This window comes from Phocoena sinus, chromosome 2, assembly GCF_008692025.1.
Source record: "Phocoena sinus isolate mPhoSin1 chromosome 2, mPhoSin1.pri, whole genome shotgun sequence".
Lineage (NCBI taxonomy): Eukaryota > Metazoa > Chordata > Mammalia > Artiodactyla > Phocoenidae > Phocoena > Phocoena sinus.
The window spans coordinates 156,552,238-156,574,809 of record NC_045764.1 but is presented as its reverse complement, the minus strand read 5'-3'; the positions used below and the strand labels follow the sequence as shown (position 1 = coordinate 156,574,809).

General features: G+C 36.9%; 1 protein-coding gene across 5 annotated transcripts in view; it reads left to right on the top strand.

Moving 5' to 3' along the window:
- The window catches only part of SEL1L (SEL1L adaptor subunit of ERAD E3 ubiquitin ligase), a 56,995-nt gene extending 36,084 nt beyond the window's left edge, over positions 1-20,911 (top strand). For 2 of the 5 annotated variants that reach the window (XM_032622517.1, XM_032622520.1), the window contains 10 exons: positions 1,363-1,431; positions 4,148-4,225; positions 5,277-5,339; positions 6,649-6,736; positions 7,060-7,208; positions 8,090-8,255; positions 8,779-8,853; positions 9,951-10,123; positions 13,728-13,856; positions 16,708-20,911. In XM_032622517.1, the coding sequence (XP_032478408.1) occupies positions 1,363-1,431; positions 4,148-4,225; positions 5,277-5,339; positions 6,649-6,736; positions 7,060-7,208; positions 8,090-8,255; positions 8,779-8,853; positions 9,951-10,123; positions 13,728-13,856; positions 16,708-16,917 (1,200 nt within the window). In that variant the 3' untranslated portion in view covers positions 16,918-20,911. The remainder of the gene's footprint in view (positions 1-1,362; positions 1,432-4,147; positions 4,226-5,276; positions 5,340-6,648; positions 6,737-7,059; positions 7,209-8,089; positions 8,256-8,778; positions 8,854-9,950; positions 10,124-13,727; positions 13,857-16,707) is intronic. The other 3 variants (XM_032622519.1, XM_032622518.1, XM_032622521.1) reach the window with 3 other exon arrangements.
- Positions 20,912-22,572: the final 1,661 nt, after the last annotated feature.

The following is a 22,572-nucleotide window of genomic DNA, read 5'->3' as shown; positions in this document are numbered from 1 at the left end:
GTAATTGTTTCCCCTGCTAGAATATAAGGTCCAAAACAGCATGAACTATGTCTGCCTTGTTTGCCACTTCATTCCCAGCACCTGGCAGTGCCTAGCATGTATAATATTAAGTTCTCAATAAATGTTCTTCAAACTAATGGAACTGTTTTTCTACCACACCAGTTAAGTATTCTAATTAAGGTTATTTCAAGCACTATATTATATCAACTTTAAGAATTAGTTTGTAACAAAATACATTTATCGCTAAAACTATACCAAATATTGATGCTTTTTAAAACTATTATTCAAACAGCATTTTGACAACTTTAAGTGTCTTTAGGTCAGTAAAATTACATGTCATTCGGCCAGTGAAGCATCAGATGAACTGGTTAGTAAAAGTGTCAGGTGAGAGAACAGAATTCTGGTTAAGAATTTGCTACATACCATTACACAGCAAGTTTTGGGATATTCTTGATGGTGTATGCTGCCTACCTGTGAAACAATTACACAGTGATAAATTTTCACAGAAGAAAAGGAGTTCCCAATATATAATTGCATGAATTCAACTAATATTTGAGTACCACCTGTCCCATTCACTGCAAGGCATTCAGGATACAACGCTGGACCTTACCCTTGGTCCTTACCTTTACAGAGCTTCAAGTTTAATAGAAGCATTAGGTAATTTTTAAATGATCACACCAACAAATATGTAATAAATTGTGATTATTGTTACAAAGGAGAATTAATGAGTCCAATGATAGGTTAATGAGGGGGAGGTGGCACTTGTCTCTGAAGAGACGTGGATGACATTTAAGTTGAACCTTGGAGGTAATAACGATCATTCCAGGCCAAAAAGAACAGCATGTGTATAGGTCCTGAGGCAGGAAGGAACATGGCTGGTGTACCCAGAGTGCAGGGAACAAGGTGAAACAGTACTGAGATAAACGGTGTCTGGTCACGTCAGTGTATTCCCTGCAGCACTTCAAGGGGCTGGAAGGACCAGCATGTTGAGATTTAAGAACAGTCGCTTTGGATGACCCCAAGAATAAAAGCAGAAAGATCAGGGAGGGGTGCATTCCAGAAGTTCTGCTGAGAGATAATGCAGCTTACACTAGAATTATGGGAATGGAGGATGGTAGATGGATTCAAGATGTATCAGTATTTGGTGGTGAAAGAAATAGGACTTAGTGATGGATTGGATATGAGAGGGAAGTGGGGTGGGTACCTCAGACATCCAGGAGACGTTGTGTTGTCATTTACTTAAACTGAGATACTGCAGTATAACAAGATTTTTAAAAATGTTCCTGAGGTAATTATTTTGGTTAAAAGCCAAGGGCAAGTTCTATTAACAACTAATAATTTTCATAAATTCCTTTCTCACAGAGAGCATTTGACTACTTCAATTTAGCAGCTAATGCTGGCAATTCTCATGCCATGGCCTTCTTGGGAAAGGTACTGTACATCCTGTGAACATTTTCTGTAATAGCAAGAGGTGTTCACATAGTAAGCACGTATTGTATTCATCGTCTACAATTTACCAAATATAAGCTGAAAATAAAATTTCCAATACAAGCATATTATATCTTGTCTTAAGATAAGTGCTATTCTGAGGCATTTTCTTAAGTAACTTAAAGGTAACATAGCATTTGCTTGTCAGTATGTTAATTCTCCATCGAAGTTAGCTATCACTGTCTGCACCCCTACTTTCTGTGTATTATACACAGTAATAAGGAATTTACTCTTTATGCTGTGCAGTTTTTTGCTAAGTCTGTCATAATTACCTGTTTACTTTCATGCTGAATAAGAGACATTTAGAGTGTGTAGAAATGTGTCTGCAAACCTCTTAATTGTCTTAAATATGATAGCCATCACCCACCTCTCAATGCAGTTCTTTTCTCAAGCAAGGGAACCTTTAAGTCTAGATACTTAATGAATAGATTCCATATGTCATGGCATAACCTCAAAACTTCCTTTTTTCATTATTTTGAAAATCAACACATTATAAACCAATGGATATTTTCATCTATAGCCAAGTCCTAAGGTTAGGAGGCTCAGATAGACTATATATCTCAAAAGCTTTTACAAAGAGAAGATCTAACCAGTATTTGCCACAGCTAGTCATTTGGGACCTGAGAACTTTACATTTAGACTTCCTGTTACAGCATAGAAATTGGTATTGCCTTTTTTTTTTTTTTTTTTCATTTATTTATTTATGGCTGTGTTGGGTCTTTGTTGCTGTGCGTGGGCTTTCTCTAGTTGTGGCGAGCGGGGGCTGCTCTTCCTTGCGGTGCGCGGGCTTCTCATTGTGGTGGCTTCTCTTGTTGTGGAGCATGGGCTCTAGGCATGTGGGCTTCAGTAGTTGTGGCACATGGGCTCAGTAGTTATGGCTCACGGGCTCTAGAGCACAGGCTCAGTAGTTGTGGCGCACAGGCTTAGTTGCTCTGCGACATGTGGGATCTTCCCAGACCAGGGCTCGAACCCGTGTCCCCTTCATTGGCAGGTGGATTCTTAACCACTGTGCCACCAGGGAAGTCACTGCCTATCTATTTTTGTTAGCATTTAACAACTTTTCATTTCAGCCCTCTCGATTCTTGCTCTGACTTACTAATTTTCCTTATCTCAAAAAAAGATTTTCTTATTTCCTTAATACTTACATTGATAAAAACAGTACTACTGGTCATTCAGTTTTCCTTTCTCCTGGCCCTTTTATCAGTTCCCGTACCTGGTACTATATAGACATTCAGTGCTTGAAACCTTTTAAGATAACCTTTTAGTTATTTCCTTTCCTGAATTTAAGACATACCCTGCATCTTATCGTGGGGAAAGCAGTGGTAGAGGAGAAAGGAAGGTGGACATTGCTATCGGCTCTTCTTTTCCTCGTTTAATCGCTTATCCCAGGCAATTGTTCAACCATTTGCGCTGGAACAGAGTGAGAAGAAAGATTTGTCTCAGGGTTTAAGATTTCTTCTTTTGACACATGAAAGGATGCTCAATGTCACTAATCGTTAGAGAAATGCAGATCAAAACTACAATGAGATATCATCTCACACCGGGCAGAATGGCCATCATCAAAAAATCTACAAACAATAAATGCTGGAGAGGGTGTGGAGAAAAGGGAACTCTTTTGAACTGTTGGTGGGAATGTAAATTGATACAGCCACTATGGAGAACAGTATGGAGGTTCCTTAAAAAATTAAAAATAGAACTACCATATGACCCAACAATCCCATTACTGGGCATATACCCTGAGAAAACCATAATTCAAAAAGAGACATGTACCACAATGTTCATTGCAGTGCTGTTTACAATAGCCAGGACGTGGAAGCAACCTAAGTGTCCATCGACAGATGAATGGATAAAGAAAATGTAGCACATATATGCAATGGAATATTACTCAGCCATAAAAGGAAATGAAATTGAGTTATTTGTAGCAAGGTGGATGGACCTACAGAGTGAAGTGAGTCAGAAAGAGAAAAACAAATACCATATACTAACACATGTATATGGAATCTAAGAAAACAAAAATGGTTCTGATGAACCTAGGGGCAGGACAGGAATAAAGATGCAGACGTAGAGAATGGACTTGAGGACATGGGGAGGGGGAAGGGTAAGCTGGGACGAAGTGAGAGAGTGGCATGGACATATACACTACCAGATATAAAATAGCTAGTGGGAAGCAGCTGCATAGCACAGGGATTAGCTCAGTGCTTTGTGACCACCTAGAGGGGTGGGATAGGGAGGGTGGGATTGAGGGAGACGCAAGAGGGAGGAATATGGGGATATATGTATACATATAGCTGATTCACTTTGTCATACAGCAGAAACTAACACAACATTGTAGAGCAATTATACTCCAATAAAGATGTTTAAAAAATAAAATAAAATAACTGTAGTTAATAAAAAAGATTTCTTCTTTTGAGTTTGATCAGTGAACTGATTTTATATATTCATGTTTATAGATAAGTCATTAATTTGACATGACATAGAATATATAAAAATGTCTACTTTTAAGGTTTTGCTTTTAATTCTAAAATATCCTGTGGGGAATTTTAAACTTTTTTGAAAGATTCCATGAAATCTAACAAAACCCAGAATGAGCTGAGATAGGAGAAAAATGTAATTGGAGAGAAGGTTACAGCTCATATTGAAATTGGGGTCTGTTTTTCAGATGTATTCAGAGGGAAGCGATATTGTACCTCAGAGTAATGAGACAGCTCTTCACTACTTTAAAAAAGCTGCTGACATGGTAAGACTTCATGACTCAGTATATTGAAATGTGTACCATATTACTATTATTTTAATAAGAAAGTTTATTGTGTTAAGGGGGTTAGTCATAATCGACTTCATAAATTATTGGAAGTGCTTATGTAAGTATGATTCATATGGATGAATTGGCTAGAAGAAACCTACTTGGTAAAAAGCAGTATGTATTTTTTTTAGGGACTGGATTATTGAATATTAATTCTCTGTTTCAGTTTCATTGAGAAGTTTCCTGATCAGGGAAATAATGATTTTAGTAATGGAATTGGGTGTTATATAATTTATCCTATTTGTGTTGCAACTTGAGGTTTAAAGCTTACATGACTGGGTAGTTTTGATAACCATGATACATAAGTTAGGCTTTCTTTGGCCCAGAGAAAGCTGCCTATGAATATTTAAGATCCTCTGGCTCCAGTGTGTACACTGACCTCTTTGTCAACTAGTACATGTTACTGTAGTCCCAAATGTCAGTGGAGTGTTTCCCAAAGGGGCACTGTGACACTTTTTTTAAAGATGCCTCTGTCCTTCTGAGTTTAGGTGAATACTAGATTTTTCTCTTTTCGGTCTCAAAACAATGATTGTCTTTGCTCCACAACATTCCAACAGTCTTAAGCATATCCTTGCCACCTGATCCCAATATTAATTTGTTGATTCTGCCCCATGGCAGCATCTTCTTTATTGGGGTGGGAGGTTACCAGTGAAAAACTACCAAAAAGAAAAAAAAGACCTACTTTTAATTTTGAAAAGATTAAATACATGTCATGTTTTATATCATAAATTCATGAAACAGATAGTCATAAGGTAAGTCACCAAAAGTTAATTGTAAGTGAATTTACTATTTACTCTTTTTCAGCAATTACTGAAAGTCAAATCTCTAAAACTCAGTATCATGTTTAGTCTGATGGGAAGGAGAAAATTTTGTTTTAAATTGAAAAGTACTAAAACATGTTTTGAATGTGCTTGTAAATTATTTCTTTTGCAGTCATTTATTCTCGCCTATTTTGTAATGAATCTTTCACTTTGTCTCTGATTGGCAGGGCAACCCAGTTGGACAGAGTGGGCTTGGAATGGCTTACCTCTACGGGAGAGGAGTTCAAGTTGTAAGTCTTCAATCTGACGTCTGACTTTAATGAGCAGTCAGCTGGTGAGATAGGGAAGTATTCCTTAACTAGCTCCCAGTCAGCCCAGGTGAGGCTGTTTCATTATAAGCAAAGCTGAAACTCTGAGTTTGGTTCCCTACCACCCTTTACCCCATCCCACCATAGCAGCTGCCTTCTTAGAATAGCTGTGTCTCTGGCACCTTCTCCTCAAGGTATGAAGCTGTTTCTCATTGTTCCATCTATGCTCTCTACCCCACCTACTCTGCCATCTCTCCCAGACTTAAATATCTCCCTGCTAATTTCTTCACCCAAGCCTAAGAAAATTCTTAAGTCCTCCCATGTAGAGGGAGAAAAACTTTCTGTTCTACCCCTTGCCCTTCTAGCTACCACCTCTCTTCTCTCCAGCCCTTTCCTGCAAAGCCATATTTCCCCAGAGAATGAACTGTGTGAGCTGCTACCATTCACTCTTCAGCTCTCAACAGTCAGGCTTTTACCTCATGTAACTGCTGTACATAGCTCACCAGTAACCTCCTCAGTGTCAGCCCCACAGGACATTTTTTGGTTCTACCTTACTTGAACTCTTTCTTCCTGGGGGCTATCTTGGTTTTCCTGGGCCATTGCTCTTCATTCTTATGTGCTACTTGCTCACGTTGGATGCTCCTGGATCCTCATTTCTGTGTGGTCTCTCCAAGCAATACGTTCTTTTAATTTGGGCCCGAAACTAAGAGCTAGGTATAGAATTCTAATCTGTAGGTATTTCCTAGCACAAAAGACAGTAATGTGGTCTCATTTTGATTCCTTCTAGTCATTTTAGGGTACTGAAGTCCAGTAGTGACCTTTGTTTTCATTTTTCTTTGGGGATATGTCTGATATTTGAAATCTAATAATCATATAATGTTTGATAAGCTACCCAGGGAAGAACAAATAAGGAGAGAATTTTTCTTATTTAATATTAGAAATATTGAGGTTTAAAAGGGTTCGTTGGTTAATTGAAAAGATACAATGACTGTTTCTTAATTTCTGGCCGGCTGTTCTACTAGTGTTGTTTATGCTTTCTGAGAGCAGACATGCAAATTGTTTCACAAAAGAGTATATTTGCTTTTTTTAACAGTCCTAAATGTTAATCCCCCATGACTTAAAAAATATTACCATCTTTGTATTATAAAAAATTAGGTCATCCTTCTAATGATTTTAAGAATATTTTCTGTATGCCTTGTTAATTCTTTTTATGAATGAATCTCCTGACTTCTGAGTATATCAGCCTTTTGAGCTTTCTTACCATGTGATCATATGACCTCTTTTTCTACAGAATTATGATCTGGCACTGAAGTATTTCCAGAAAGCTGCTGAACAAGGCTGGGTGGATGGGCAGCTACAGCTTGGCTCCATGTACTATAGTAAGTAACACTGGAATTAACGATGGACACACCAAATCTAAATTACCTATTTTCCTCTAGATGCCACTATGATATGGAAGTGAGAGCTATCGAATTTCTAGCTGATTAATGTCCTCCCTATACAATGATGTGTGCATCTTGTGTTTCATTGTAGAGTATATTAATCTGTATTGATGTACAAATCTATATTAATAAGATTCACATCTTTCCAGAGTAAGAATTCTGAATTTCATTTAGTTTTATTCCTGTGTAGGGCTTCTCTGACGCTTCAGCTAAATCTTATTTAAGACTATTCCTAACCTCTCATGTAATTTTCCTTACAGATGGCATTGGAGTCAAGAGGGATTATAAACAGGCCTTGAAGTATTTTAATTTAGCTTCTCAGGGAGGCCATATCTTGGCTTTCTATAACCTAGCTCAGATGCATGCCAGCGGCACAGGTGTAATGCGATCGTGTCACACCGCAGTGGAGGTAAGGGCTTTTCTACCAACCTGTATGTAGGAAATTAATTTGCCCCGTAGGAAAGTCTACTGTTTTATTTATTTTTTATTGGAGTATAATTGCTTTACAATGTTGTGTTAGTTTCTGCTGTATAACAGTGAATCAGCTATATGTATACATATATCCCCTTCCTCTTGGACCTCCCTCCTGCCCCACCCCCAATCCTACTGTTTTAATTCTGGTTTTCTTTGCATGATTTCTTCTAGAGTAGAAACAGACTTAGCCAACTAGCACTGGTATACTGAAAGAAGGCTCCGAGGGTCTGTGTGTTAGAATCACACTTATTCCATTTGTCTCTCCCTCCTGGAATCAGCATTTATAAGGGCAGATATTATTGTCTACAGTCTCTCTAACACCTAAGACAGTATCTGAGACATGGTCAGCATCAAAAAGTGTACGTTAAGTGAACGTTGTTAGCGTTCTCGTAATTGGCACTTTAGAAGGACATTGTTAAACACTTAGCAAAGTTTCTAAACCACTCTGTGCTTCAGTTTCCTCGCTTGTAAAATGGAGCTGTTTGTTACTAGGACTTACCTCATAAGAGAGTGGTCCCTCATGGGAGGAGTAAGTGAGTCAATATACATACTATACATAAATCACTAGGATAGTGCCTGGCCAGAGTAAATCGTATATAATTGTTTGCTGTTATTTTTATAAACCTGTTCTAAAGACTAGGTGAAAGCTTCAAAAGCTTCAAATAAATATCCCAGACTTTTATATATATACTTAGTAAAACTGCCAGAGATTGATTGAGAGAGCAAGCTTAACAATTGCTTATAGCCAAGTGCAAAAATGATTTTCCAACATATCTTTCTTAATTTTGTATTGATTTTTTTTTCCTGTTTTTATAGTTGTTTAAGAATGTATGTGAACGGGGCCGGTGGTCTGAGAGGCTCATGACTGCCTATAACAGCTATAAAGATGGTGACTACAATGCCGCAGTGATCCAGTACCTCCTGCTGGCGGAGCAAGGCTATGAAGTGGCACAAAGCAATGCAGCCTTCATTCTCGATCAGAGTAAGGTTCATTTTAGTCCTGCCTTGGGTTAACCTGTTTAAAAAGGAAAGCCACAAAGATACTTCTCTATTATTATAACTAGAACATAACAGCACACATGCTCAAGTTATTTTACCTCAGATCTCTAAGCCATCAAAGTTAGTTTTATACAGTTGACAATAGAAATGGATTTGACGTCCATCATAAAATTAACTGCTTTCAGTAAATATATTTTTCAAACTACAGCAGATGCAGAAACATTGCTTTTCCAGTGGTATGTAGATCTCTAGTGTTTCAGTAGTCTCGTTATTAGTTCTGTGGTGAAAATGTGTCTCAGGAAGTAGTGTTGCCCTGAATGCAATGATTCCTTTGAACTCAGTATTTTATTCCCATACTTAATTTCAATAGTTTTTTCATTTAATATTTGTTATATCCCAGTACTTATTTAAATTATGCTCCATGTATCCACCCTGGTTTGCAGATAAAGCCTAAAGTCTAGGGCCTTTCCTTAAACACCTGATTTGTATTTCAACTTTCCTTGTAGGAGAAGCAACCATCGTAGGTGAGAATGAAACTTATCCCAGAGCTTTGCTACACTGGAACCGGGCCGCCTCACAAGGTGAGTGGTTGGTTAATTCTAGGATAAGAATTTTACCCAGGGACCTTTCTTTATTGTTTTTTGTTTGTTTGTTTTTAATCTCACATAAAGATTAAATCATGTCATTCACCACTTTAAAATTAAGCAGAGTTACTAACTATAGTTTAACTTGTTTGCTTTCATGATTGGTATTCATTCTTAAAATGGAAGTTCCAGTCCCAGGGTTTCTAAGTTGAACTGCAAGGTCTTTATCGTACTGGACATTTATATCATACTACGCTTTACTCTTTGGTTTTTAGTTGGAGGCTAGTATGTTGTACTAAATGAGAACTGAATAGAACGTGTGATAGACTATAGGTGTAAAACCTAAGATTTCAGCCTTTCCCCACTCCTTTTTATTTGAATAGTTCTTTCTCACACATACTACTCTCAACATCGTCTGCCTATCCCTTTCTCCAAGCCTAAACAATGGTCCAGTTGAATTATTTTATTTTATTATTTTTTTAATAAATTTATTTATTTTATTTATTTATTTTTGGCTGCCTTGGGTCTTTGTTACTGCGTGTGGGCTTTCTCTAGTTGCTGTGAGCAGGGGCTTCTCATCTTTGCCGTGCACAGGCTTCTCATTGCGGTGGCTTCTCTTGTTGTGGTTCGTGGGCTCTAGGCATGCAGGCTTCAGTAGTTGTGGCGCACGGGCTTAGTTGTTCTGCGGCATGTGGGATCTTCCTGGACCAGGGATCAAACCCATGTCCCCTGCACTGGCAGGCGGACTCCTAATCAGTGCGCCACCAGGGAAGTCCCCAGTTGAATTATTTTAAAATGTTAAATGACAGAGTAGAGTGATTGATCATCTGAGGAGTATTATTAGTGAAATAGAGATTACACCCACTTTGTTTTACCTCTCCCTGACTATTACAAAAGCCTTCTTCAGAAGAGCAACCCTTCTAGTTAAATTTTTACTGAATTTCTATGTTGGCTGAAGAATTTGTTATAAAGTCTGTGTGTTACAAATTAACATTTATTTTATATAAACATGTTAGCAGGAGGAGAAATAAGAGTTTGGTCTGTTTTCAACACACCTTATTTATTGGCAGTTTTGCATTTACCTTTTGTTGCAGGCTATACTGTGGCTAGAATTAAGCTTGGAGACTACCATTTCTATGGATTTGGCACTGACGTAGATTATGAGACGGCGTTTATTCATTATCGCCTAGCATCTGAGCAGCAGCACAGTGCACAAGCTATGTTTAACCTGGGATATATGCATGAGAAAGGACTAGGCATTAAACAGGTGAGTGTGACTTTGAAACAAATGTATGGATAATGTAATTGTGATTTGGGGGGAAACATCTTCATTTTTATAGGAAATAGGTTTGCTTTAGAATGTGCTCAGATTTTAGGTGCTAACTTAAGAGACAGTTTTGTAATATTTCAGAAGACTGCCCTGCATCTCTCTCATCCTCGAGCACACACACATATTGATATCTATCTACACTGTTATATTTAGGATATTAAGCCAAAGATAGATTCATGAAAACGGAAAAGCAGTGCTGCCTCTGTTGATAACTGCTGTTTGAGAAACTATCCATCAATAGCCAAATTCTATCATTTCTAGATTATTTTGAAATGAATTTAATATATTCATTCTTTTACCTTCCTAATGAAGTCTAACATTCTTTAGACCCACGGTCTTAAGTTTTTGCCTGTGTACCCTTAAAATAATTTTGAAAAACTGTGTATCCTCTTGCACATTTTTAATTTGACATTTAAAATATCTCATCATAAGTTTCAAAGGGTCTAAGTCCTAGCTATTTTAAACACTAACATTTTTATAAATAAAATGACTAAATTACTTTAAGTACCAAAATAATTTGATAACCCCATTATTAATTTTTTAAATATACACAGCAAATTCGTTAAATGAAAATAGTATCTTTTCCTTTTCTCCCTGAATTTATATTTTAGTGCATTATTCCCACAGAATTATATACCAGTGTAATGTACTGATCACTGATCATGCTTATCTGAAACAAAAAAGTGTATAAATTCATATTTGAATTTTATTTCCTGTGATTATAGGCTCTTAAGTATTAAGAAAAATTCTCGAGATATTAGCCATAGTTTGTCAGTTATTCATATACTATTGTTCTCATCAACTTCATGATATTATAAAATTTGATTAAATTTTTTGTGGTAATTATTGAAAATGTATCTTTTAGTGAGATAAATAGAGCATTTTTAAAAATTAGCCTAAGTATCATGGAACAGGTTTACCATTAATTCTTGTTCTCATTTTATAAATATATGACTGGAACCTTGTTCACATAAATAAGTATATGGGAATGGGAAGAATTTTATCATAGTAAGGTCACTTAATTCTTTAAACTGCTTTAGAGTTATATGCTGTCTTGGTAGTTTGGGCTGCAGTGACAATACTGTAGCGCAGTGGCTTGAACGACAGGCATTTATTCCTCACGGTTCTGGAGACCGGGAAGTTGAAGATCAAGGTGCCAGCAGATTTGGTGTCTGGTGAAGGCCCTCTTCTCTCTGTGTCCTCTCAAGAGGAAAGAGCGAGAGAGAGGCCGCAAGCTCTTTAGGGATTCTGATAAGGACACTAATTCCGTTCATGAGAGCTCTACCCTTATGACCTCATCCAATCCTAATTACCTCTCAAAGGCCTCACTTCCTCATACCATCACATTAGGGAGTAGGGTATCACATATGAATTTTGGGGATACACAAACATTTAGTCCATAACATATGCCAAAAATCAGACTGATCTGTCATTAAAATTATTTCTAATGATCTGTCACTTGATAACTTGGTTAAGCCTCTGTTCAGTTCTGTTGAAAGCAAAGATTTGGAAACTAGAGACTTGCAAAAGGAGGTGTTCCCTGATCACTGGACTCATACTTTCTCAGTTTCTGGGAGTGATGTCTAAAAGGCTTTCCCAAGGCTTATCAATAGCTAATGATACTCCTTGCTCATTCAGTCACTTAGAGACACTTTGTGACCTTATGTGCTTTTAAATCTAGAAGGTTGTTCATTTCATTTTGTTAATGCACTGTTTTTTGTCAAAGTGCTTTTTTATTTTATTACACTTGAGTATTTTAATTCCAATATGTAAGTTTTGATATTTTACATTTATATTAATATAAGATACTTGAATATAGTTTTATCAAGAATCTGGAGCTGCAGGCTGAGTGCGTTCAGTTCATGGACAATCTCTGCCATGTAACATAGTTGTTGAAGCCTCCCTGCATTGTCAGATCAGTCAGCCAAATCAGACTTAGTTTCTATCAGAAAGTCTGACTTTGTTAATTCAAATAAAAGTAATATGGGTTTGATGCCTAATGTAAAGATTACCCATAAGTTATGGGTTTTATACGCTTAGTAATAATTTGCTAAAGACAATCAGAATTAAAGTAATGTAACAGTCTGTTTTTATAATAGGCTGTAAAACAAGAAAACAAGAAAATTAATCAGTGTGCTTTTCTCATAATTTAATTTGTAATGTAAAGCTTATACAAATTCTTATGAATAAAGACTATGATAAAAGGGATAGAATTCCTTTGATTAGCATTAGGGGAGGGAACCCTGGGATTCAGCTTTTAAGAATAATTAATCATGTATAAAAATCAGAATAATTTCGTTTTTATAAGACATTATGATCACCTTTTCTTATGTTTTCTGTTTTTTTAAATAAAAGAGATACTCATACTCTAAAAGCTAATCAGTCCAGCATCTAGTATAGATAGAAAAATATTAAGTATTAAACAAGATGAGGATTGGTTATAATTGGAATAAATAATTCAGGATTTGATTGATAGATAAGATTTAATTACCCTATTGAATCATCCACACAGAGTCTGCAGATCACATAAAGTTTGATGCATGATCTTGAAAAATATACTTTTCCGTTTTCATGAATCTGTCTTTGGCTTAATATCCTAAATATAACAGTGTAGATATCAATATGTGTGTGTGCTCGAGGACGAGAGAGATGCAGGGCAGTCTTCTGAAATATTACTACAAATAAAATTTGTTACATTTTTTAAAAAGTCAAAGACACTGACCATGCTGTTACTGTTATTTGAAGGTGCTCTTCTTTTTAACTAAAAGGATTCACCTTAGGGACAAGTATAGAGAATAGCTGAAAGTAACTGCTTATATTTAAATATGTAGAAAAAGTCAGTCTTAATGTTTAGCCTTTCTTTCCCATGTCTCATGGAATTCTTACCTATGAGTTTGGTATTCTTTGACAGTAGTCAGGGGATGGGAGAAGTGAGGTTGTTAAATGAGAATTTTGCACCTCCCACCATCCCATTCTACCACTTATCTAAATGCAGAGCACTCCAACCTGGACCAAAATTAGTAATGACTTGTTTTGCCCTTTATAGAAATACATCTAAGACAGGAAAACACAGGATGCAAGTCCCTTAACACTGTCTATGCATGCACCCCTTGGAAAACTTTGAGTATGTCTACCCCAGTTTGAAGATCACTGTTGCAGACTGAAACCAGGAATTACTTACACTGACTGGTTACAAGTTGGAAAATATTAACTTGAGACTTACAGGTCACCCCGGAAGTCTCCAGGTTAACAGTGTTATGCATAGGTATATAGCTGTGTCCACCGTATCTGCACAGCAAGTGGGATGTCAGATCACGGGAACACAAGTTAACTTTTAAATTTTTCAACTAAGTTTTTCAAAATTAAGCAGTTAGATAATTAAACAAATTTTACCTAATTAAAGCTTGGGTTTTTTTCTTTAGGTAAGGGAAATTTTAAAATGAAACTTGAAAGGTAAAATAAACTTTCCTAATATATAAATAGTAATTATTTTTACTTAGTTTAACAAGAAATGAACTTTGGTTTACTACCCGTATTATAGGATATTCACCTTGCAAAACGTTTTTATGACATGGCAGCGGAAGCCAGCCCAGATGCACAAGTACCAGTCTTCCTAGCACTCTGCAAATTGGGTATTGTCTATTTCTTGCAGTACATACGGGAAACAAATGTAAGTGGTCTGTGTCTCTTTTAACTAAAATACAAATGATGTAACCTTCTCAGTCCACAGTTTCGTTTTTGCCAAGTTGGGGGAGGGGAGGAAGGACCTGCAAGTGTCTGGTCTCTTTCCTTCTTCCCAGATGAAGGGACCTCATCAGGTGAGGGATGAGTATAGCCACAAAGTACTTAACACTTCCCAGGTAACATTTGACAATGGTTCCCAGTGCTAAAGCATTTTTCATTGGTGCAGATGTTTCCTGGTTTAGGGAAAACTGAGACTAAACCATGGCAATTTGCAATAGTAGTTAACTAATTCCAGTAAACATTAAATCAGATGACTGCCTAGCAGTGACTCAGACCAGCCCCTTAAAAAGAGAATTTAAGACATGAAAAGAAGTAGAACCTGAGAACCTGTCCAGGCTCTTGTACTTCAGATTCCTCTGATAGTGGAACATGTTAAAAATACCACTGAAACTATATTTTCTAAAAATACCTTGAATTATTTAAATATGCTTAATGATAGAACTTTGCTAGGAGATGGGTGGGTTACCCATTCTCTTCAAAACTACCAACTCTAGTTACCAACACAATGTTGGTTCTCTTGGGTTCTCCAGTTTTCTGTTTTGTTTACAGTACCAATCGTTCCTCCTAATGGATTCACTGGTGCAGCATTTAACTCTGAAAGTCCTAAAATGTATACAGAAAGAAGGGCTATTTAACTTTAATTCACGCCAGACCAGAAAAGGATGATGTTTCAACCTTTTGTTAATATCTTTTAGAACAAGTTGATGCACCATTTCAGCACTAGAGTCCGGAAGGGGCATTCCCTCTTTGTTACACAGATGTAAATTTAGTCCATGCTGCTTCAGCATCTATAAAGAGAAATTCGACAACTTCTCCCTTTTGCAGCCCTAGCACATGCACTGAGGTCCTCCACGTATAGGGCTCCAGAGGGCTGGAGATGTTGGCCTCTGTCCTCTTGATTGCTTGTACATTTGTAATGTCAAATTTATAATTGTTCAATAGCGTGAGCCAGGGTATGCTGTATGCTCCGTTAACTCAAAGGATCATTGTTCCTTTAACTGAAAAGCTAACAGTGTGGCCGCCTGCTCTTTCTTTCTCAGGACTATTTCAGACCCTTGTCTCTCACAGTTTTTATTACTAATAAACTACTGATTACAGTCTAGGATTTGGTCATGTAATACACCATGTTAAGTTGTTGTGTTTTATACAGAAGTTCCAAGAAGACAATAAAATGCCCAGTAATCCTACCACCTAGATATTCCAACTTAAAAAAAAAAAAAGAGAGTAAGAAGTATTGATGGTAAGAAAGTCAAAAAATACAGAAAAACAAAGTCTCCTATTGTGGGTCCCACCCCAGGGAACACAGTTAATAGTTTGTTATAATTTTTTTTACAGAAAAATTTTAGCACCTGTACCTACAAATATTATATTATGGGGACCTTTTAAATGTAATTTTATTTAAACCTAAAGGATTATGCCCCATATTTACTTTCTTTGTGGGTAAGCATCAGTCAGAAAATACCAGGAATAACTTAAGTGACACTAAAACAATTAAAATATCATAGATGAAGAAAATAACTTTTAAGTTCAATTTCAGTTGTTAAATATTTAGTTAAATCCTAACTAAAAAGCATTATTTGTTCAGCTATTGAATTTATGAATTCCTGTCATCTTCAGTTACATGAGAGAAGTAGTAAAATAGCCCTGCTTTCATTAGAAGAGAGCTTGTTAGCTAGTGTGTCAACACTAGAAATAGGTTATAGGTGAGGTATGCCAAGATACTGATTTCCGCCCCCCCTTGGTCCTCCATTGTCCCCAGTGTTTGTTTCAAATATTTCCTGTGAAAAATGGTTGGAAATCAGTGCGTTAGGTTACTGATGGAAAGGAACCATAGCTCTGGTCCTCAGACATTATTTTGAGTTTCAATTGAAGGCTTTTAAAACTTTCTTTTTTTTCAGTTGAACTCATTGTCTTTATATTTTTGTCTTGTTTTATCCTTAATTTTATTAGATTGGATCCTTTGTTAAAGTCTGGTGGGTTTTATTTTTTTAATTGAAGTGTAGTTGATACACAATACTATATAGAGTTGCAGGTGTGCAGTATAGTGACTCACAATTTTTATAGGTTATACTCCATTTACAGTTACAAAACAGTGGCTGTAATTCCCATGTTGTATGATGTATCCTTGTAGCTTATTTTATACCTAATAGTTTGTACCTCTTAGTCTCCTACCCCTATATTGCCCCTCCGCCTCTTCCCTCTCCCCACTGATGACCACTAGTTTGTTCTCTATATCTGAGCCTGCTTCTGTTTTGTTATATTCACTAGTTTGTTGTATTTTTTAGATTCTGCATATAAGTGATATCGTACACTATTTGTCTTTCTCTGTCTGACTTATTTCACTTAACATAATGCCCTCCGAGCCCATCCATTTCGCTGCAGATGGCAAATTTTCATTCTTTATTATGGCTGAGTAATGTTCCATTGTGTATATATGTACCACGTCTTCTTTATCCATTCATCTGTTGATGGACACTTAGGTTGCTTCCACATCTTGGCAATTATGAATAATGCTGCTATGAACATTGGGGTGCATGTATCTTTTAGAATCAGTGTTTCTGTTTTTTCGGATATATACCCAGGAGTGGAATTGCCGGGTCATATGGTAGTTCTGAGTTTAGTAAAACCCTTTTTTTTTGGAACACATTGCAAAATGTTACTAAAACCAATTGATTTAATAAATTCTGTATTTATTTATCTAATCTGTGATGTAACTTTCCTAGCTCCTTCTATTACATTTTAATGATCATAATGATTTTTATACTTTTCTCATTAAGCTTCGAGATCTGTTCACCCAGCTTGATATGGACCAGCTTTTGGGACCTGAGTGGGACCTTTACCTCATGACCATCATCGCATTGCTGTTGGGGACAGTTATCGCTTACAGGCAGAGGCAGCACCAGGACATGCCTGTCCCCAGGCCTCCCGGGCCACGGCCAGCACCACCACAGCAGGAGGGGCCACCCGAGCAGCAGCCACCACAGTGACCCACGGCGGCCAGCCTTGACCAGTGACAAACAAGGAAATCGTTTACCAAGAACACTTGCATTTGATTTAGGACTTTGGATCAGTGGCCACCTCCTGGAAGAGGCACAAGGAAGCATTGAATTTCTAAAGCTGCTTAGAATCTGATGCCTTTATTTTCAGGGATAAGTAACTCTTACCTAAACTGAGTTGAATGTCCGTTTCAGTGCCGTATGGAATAACAACTCTCAGTGGCTCCCCTGCCCCCCCTTTTTTTTTCCTGGAAACATGTGAGACACTCAAGGTAATGTCTGCTGTGTCCAGCTATCTTTCTTGGGTCCTTTTGGTCATTCTTTCAATGTGCATAAGTTCTGTCAACCATCTTTAAGGTCTCATGCGTCGACACTAAAAACTGATCGATGTAAAAAGGAAAACCCAGTTAGTTGCAGATTTAACCTTAACATGTTTGAAAGTCTGAAAATAGAACTTGCCTTTTAAGTTAAAAAAAAAAAAAGTCTTCAAAGTGTTTCAGAACTGCGATAACCGAGGAACTTTTACCAGGCCACATGCAAGTATACATATTCAGCATATTTGTTACTTTAAAAGGCAAGGTTGGGAGGTTTCTTACTGTTGGTGATTGTCATACTTTATACCATACTTCTCTCCTTCAAAGACTGAAAGGCCATGTTAAAGAGTTTTATGTGAACTTCATTTCCTTGGAATGGAATATATAGAAAACATTGTGAACTGACTTCTTGAGCTAACACGTGAACTTGCCCCAAATTACTCAATGTAATTTGCTTGCTTGTTTTGAGTATACAGAGCCTTTATCTGGAAGCCAGAGGATGGACTAAAGGGGAGAGATTAGAAAACAATATTGAAGAACTCTGAGTGGGGTACCAGGATCACAGACACACTTTCCCAAAAGTTGAAGCATTTGCTCCCAGGATTTATTTTACTTTGCATTTCTTATTGCAAAAGAACAGACCACCCTCCTGAATTTTTAAAATATGTAATATTGTTGCCAAGCTATGGCATACAGTGACTACCATTACAATACTAACACTCAGAGAATCTGAGATGCATTAAAATCAGTGGTTGAGGAAAGCCAAAGCCTGTTTGTACTGTTCAGGGAGATTTTTATTTCTGCAGTTTGATGTTACAGTAGAAGATCAACCACTTGCTTAGCTTTCGTATTCACCACCCTCGCACTGTTAACATCAGGAAAATCAAGGCTATTACACTTCAGAATTGTCTGGTTAAGTACTACAGAAAACAACAACGACAGCAACAACAAAGAAAACAGAGAAGGTCACATACCACAAATGAAAAAATTAAAACTTCAACCAAATTGTATTCCTTGTTGTCGGATGGCAGCGTCCACCAGCCTGTATCTGGTCTGAGGCTCTCTTAGTGTGTGAGCAGGCTTTCTGTGCCTGCTGACCTCATCTGTTTATATTAATCTTTATACTCTTTTTCCATAACCCCTTATCTGCCAGAAAACTTGAAGAGTTGTGAGACTTTGGTTTTTGAAGTAGAGATTGTATTTAGAACTAGAGTGAAGTAGTCTGTAATGAGCGTGAAGGCTCTAAATGTGAAGTAGTGTGCTTTTTTGGTGTTTAGAGTATTATGAGAAACCTGGTAAGCAAACTTTCCTCCTAGATAATTGCTTCTAAATAGGAAGAGGTGATGACAGCGAGAACCATATGTATAAATGCAGATCTGAAAGGTAAGAAATTTTACCCTCAGAAGTGTCACGTTGCTTTGGGCAGCTCATGTAAATATTAAGACTTGATCTCTTACATTAGAGATTTGAGTACAGTCGGTACAGTATGTTGATGTCTTCACCCCTGCCTGTTCTCCCCCAACCTTCAAAATAAGTACGATCCACAGTAGCAACCACGCTTCATTTCGAAGGAACTGTTTTAATTTATTTAAAACTTGAACAACTAAACTTCCATGTTTTTCTACCATCCACCTAATTTTTCCTTTAGCAGCATTCTTATCTCTATCTTTACTTCCCTCTGTTAGTACTTTGAAAAAACATTTCTTAAAGCAGTGTGCACTACCCAGAGGCAGGTGGGAAAGCGTGGTCTTGTTCTCCAGGCAATAACTTCCCGGTAGTGTACCACTAGCCATGTTCCTTTTTATTAATCTCCCAAATAGATCTTTTTCTTGGCTTTTGTCCACCTCCTGTTTTACCCTGGGTCATTTGCTACTGGAAATTTGAATGGTAAATTTAAAATAACTTCGTTCCTATGGCTTCATTTAAAGACTGTCTCAAAATACTTTGTTCCCTTTTTCATTCTGTACAAGAGACATGATACCTAAGCAAATAGGAACTGGGTTTGGTGTTTCTCCTAAAATAATGCTCAATACCTACCTAATCAAATGGCATCCATTTGAATAAAATGACAGTAACTAAAGCTAGTTAATGTCAGTGACATTAAACTAACTCCAGGATTCAGGAGTTTTAATGTTAGAATTTAGAGCTAGCAGAGTACGGCTTCATTTCTCCGTGGTAGCCCTTCTCTCCCGATCCCTTTTATAGTCTGTCTTCCTGCCTTCCAAGGTGATGACAGTAGTACTCTACTTAGCTTCTATTCTCTTGTGCATTTGGTTTCTTGGTTAGTCAACTGTTCCAGAGTCTTGAGACTATCTGTTTTGCTTTTTGTTTTATGTTAACAAAGGTAGCATTGGGGTTTGGGGTTTGGTTTGTTTTTTTTTTCCTTTTTGTTTTTGGAGCTTTTGTTTCTGTATTCTGGGTAAGGCTTATCTTATTTTTGGTTAATATCCAATGGCACAGAAAAATAAACCAAAAGGTTTCTTTTTTTCAGAATTCATTATTATTTAGCATTTAGATGAACTTGTGAGTCATTAATCTTAATACTGTTGAGGATGTGTTACCCTTCTGCATATAAGGTTAATTTGTGAGAGTTTTACTGCTAAGCCATTTTATCTCTGTACCATTGGGAAGTTGTAGAAACTTCTGCTGGCGATCTGGCCATGATCTGTTGCTTTATTTAATTAAGGAGCTGCTGTTGCCTCCAGGAAACTTAAGTATTTTGTATAAGCTTTTTTTTTCTCCCTTTCTTTGCTCCTCATGTTTGTTCTTCAAACCAGTGTTTGGAAGTATGCATGCAAGCCTATAAATGAAGACCACAGCTCTTCATGTGTGTAGCATGTGTATTATATTGTCTAGCTACATCTGCAAAAAACCTTTTTCAGAGGTTTGGACTAACATTTCACATGCACATTTCAAAACAAAAAGTGCTTCAGAGAAACAGCCCCTTTACCTACCAGGAAGAGCAACGTGGGCTACATTTGTCCCAATAACAGCTAGTGTTCGTTTTGAAAGTGAATTTAATTATGTTATACAATATTATGACTACAACTGTGCAAGAAATAAAGCAGAAGAAACTTCTATTTTCACGAAAATACTTTTCATTAGTCATTGCTCTCAAATGTAAATGAAAATACAAAATTTCTGAATATCATATTGTCAGAGGCACTACCTGATTTTTAAATGTGTAGTAGTCCTCGAAAAGAAGCTAAATTTCTCCTTCCAGTTGGTATTTCAAGAGAATTGAAAACATTCCAAGTAAAAACGATTTGTATTTTTAAAGTGACTCTTTGCACGAGTAAAAACCTGATGTGTGCGTGAGAAGGATGTCTCAGTTGTGTGCAGGGAGTCACCTCTCATGCACCGGCTTTCATGTTTGGAATAACAAGATGACACTATTCTCTTTGATTCAAATAAAAAAATCATAATATTGATACGATCAAGGTGTAACCACTATCAATATTTAGGAGACGTTTTAAAAGACGGTAAGCTGGCATTGGAAAGAGCACCATGGTAGACTTTTTGTAAATTTATTTTGTATTTAATTAAATTCAATATAAAGGCTGGTGAAGTGTAATATAATTGTGTAAACAAATCCTGTTAATAGAGAGATGTACAGATTCGTTTTGTACTGTATCTTGAAACCTGTGAAATAAAGATTCCACCTCTGGTTATCCTGTATGCTATAACGTACCATGGCCAGGCACCTCTCCAGGCAGACTTTTTTTAAAACCTGAATCATTCAGTTTTTTCATGCACCATTTTGGAAGTTCAGAAACTTCTAGAAAGCATTGATTAGGGGCAGTTTCAACCCATCTTACATTTACTTTTAACTATTGAAATTCAGATTTCTATAAGTTGAATTTTATCCTGCAGATTATGAATTTGCTAAGACATGTTTCCCTTTTTAAATCTCTGAGATCTTTGACCTGAATCAGCCTGTGATATATAGTATGCATATTCACTTTTATCCTGATTATGGTAAAACTTAGCTAAAGTTTGCTTATGCATTGTCTTTTCCCAGAAAGTTTTTAGGAGGGCTTACAGAGAGCTACATAACGGTGCAACACGACAAAATGTACATAGGATAAGTAAGTAAAGGGGAAACAAAGGAGAAAACAGTATTAAATCAGGAGTGAACTTTGTACACAAAATGCATGTTAGAACCAGGCTACAAATCTGGCCCTAACTTCCTAGCAGCCAACTCAAAAGAAATCGAGCTAAATGTTCATCTTAGAAGCATCAGATCCTTGAAAAAGTTTGGATGATGCAGATTGTGGCAAGTGGAGAAACTGGGTCTCAAATTTTACTTCTGGGAGCATAGTCAGCCACCCAAGATGACTTTGACCTTGACTAAAATAAAAGTTTTGAGGAAGTTGGACATCAGAGCTGTAACATCAGCAGTTTGATCATTCAACCTGGAGTTGGGTGTGATGCCTATTTACCAGTTAGCCCCTTTCTGACAAATCATTAAAATGAGTCCTTGGTCTTCACGGGATGCAACTTGATGAGAAACAGCTTCTCCCTTTTACCTTTATGACACTAATTTGGATTGGCTACACTAACCTTGAAATTTGCTTATACTGTGTCACGACATATACATAAATATATGCAAGTAAAAAATTAGAAATAGTTTCTGTAGTAGAAACTACAAAAAAAGAAGGAAGATTTTTTTACTTTTTGGATATTTTCCAAATACTTGAAGAGTCAAGTGAAAAATAAAAGGAGCTTTAGGATCTCCCAGTTCAAAAGGAGATGCTTCTGCATTAATGGATCTTGTATATTTCTTCCCATGTCATTTCCACCACTACTTAGAAAGCCATCAGATTGAACAAACTCGAGCAAAAACTCTGGTTTTCCTAGTGGCCAAACGTTTTCAGTCTGGATTAATTTATTTTAAACATGACCTAGTGTTAATGCTGAATTGTGTATTAAGTCCCACTTACAAAAACCCCACGTGATTTTTTTCTTATGTAAGTTGAGTCTAATATGGTCAGTTAATTGACTTGAGAACATTCGTATAAATATTTTCTGGTTTTGCTCAGTCCAGTTTCCTTTTGCCCTCTCTCTACCTCCCAATAGAACTCTTATTTAGCCTCTCAGGATTGAAAAGAATTTCTCATAAGTCTTCTAAGTATTAGATATGAGATTTAAGTATCCCAAACAAGGATTCTGACTTTGAAGTTGTCACTGAGTTTTACATGATTCAAGATTTAAATGTGAACAACGGAAGCCTCCATTCTTGGAAACATTTATTTCAAGATGTGAAAGCACAGCTGTGAGTTTCAGAGTTTGTGCATCTGGGTTTCCCCACTCTTCACCCATGCATTGCCTA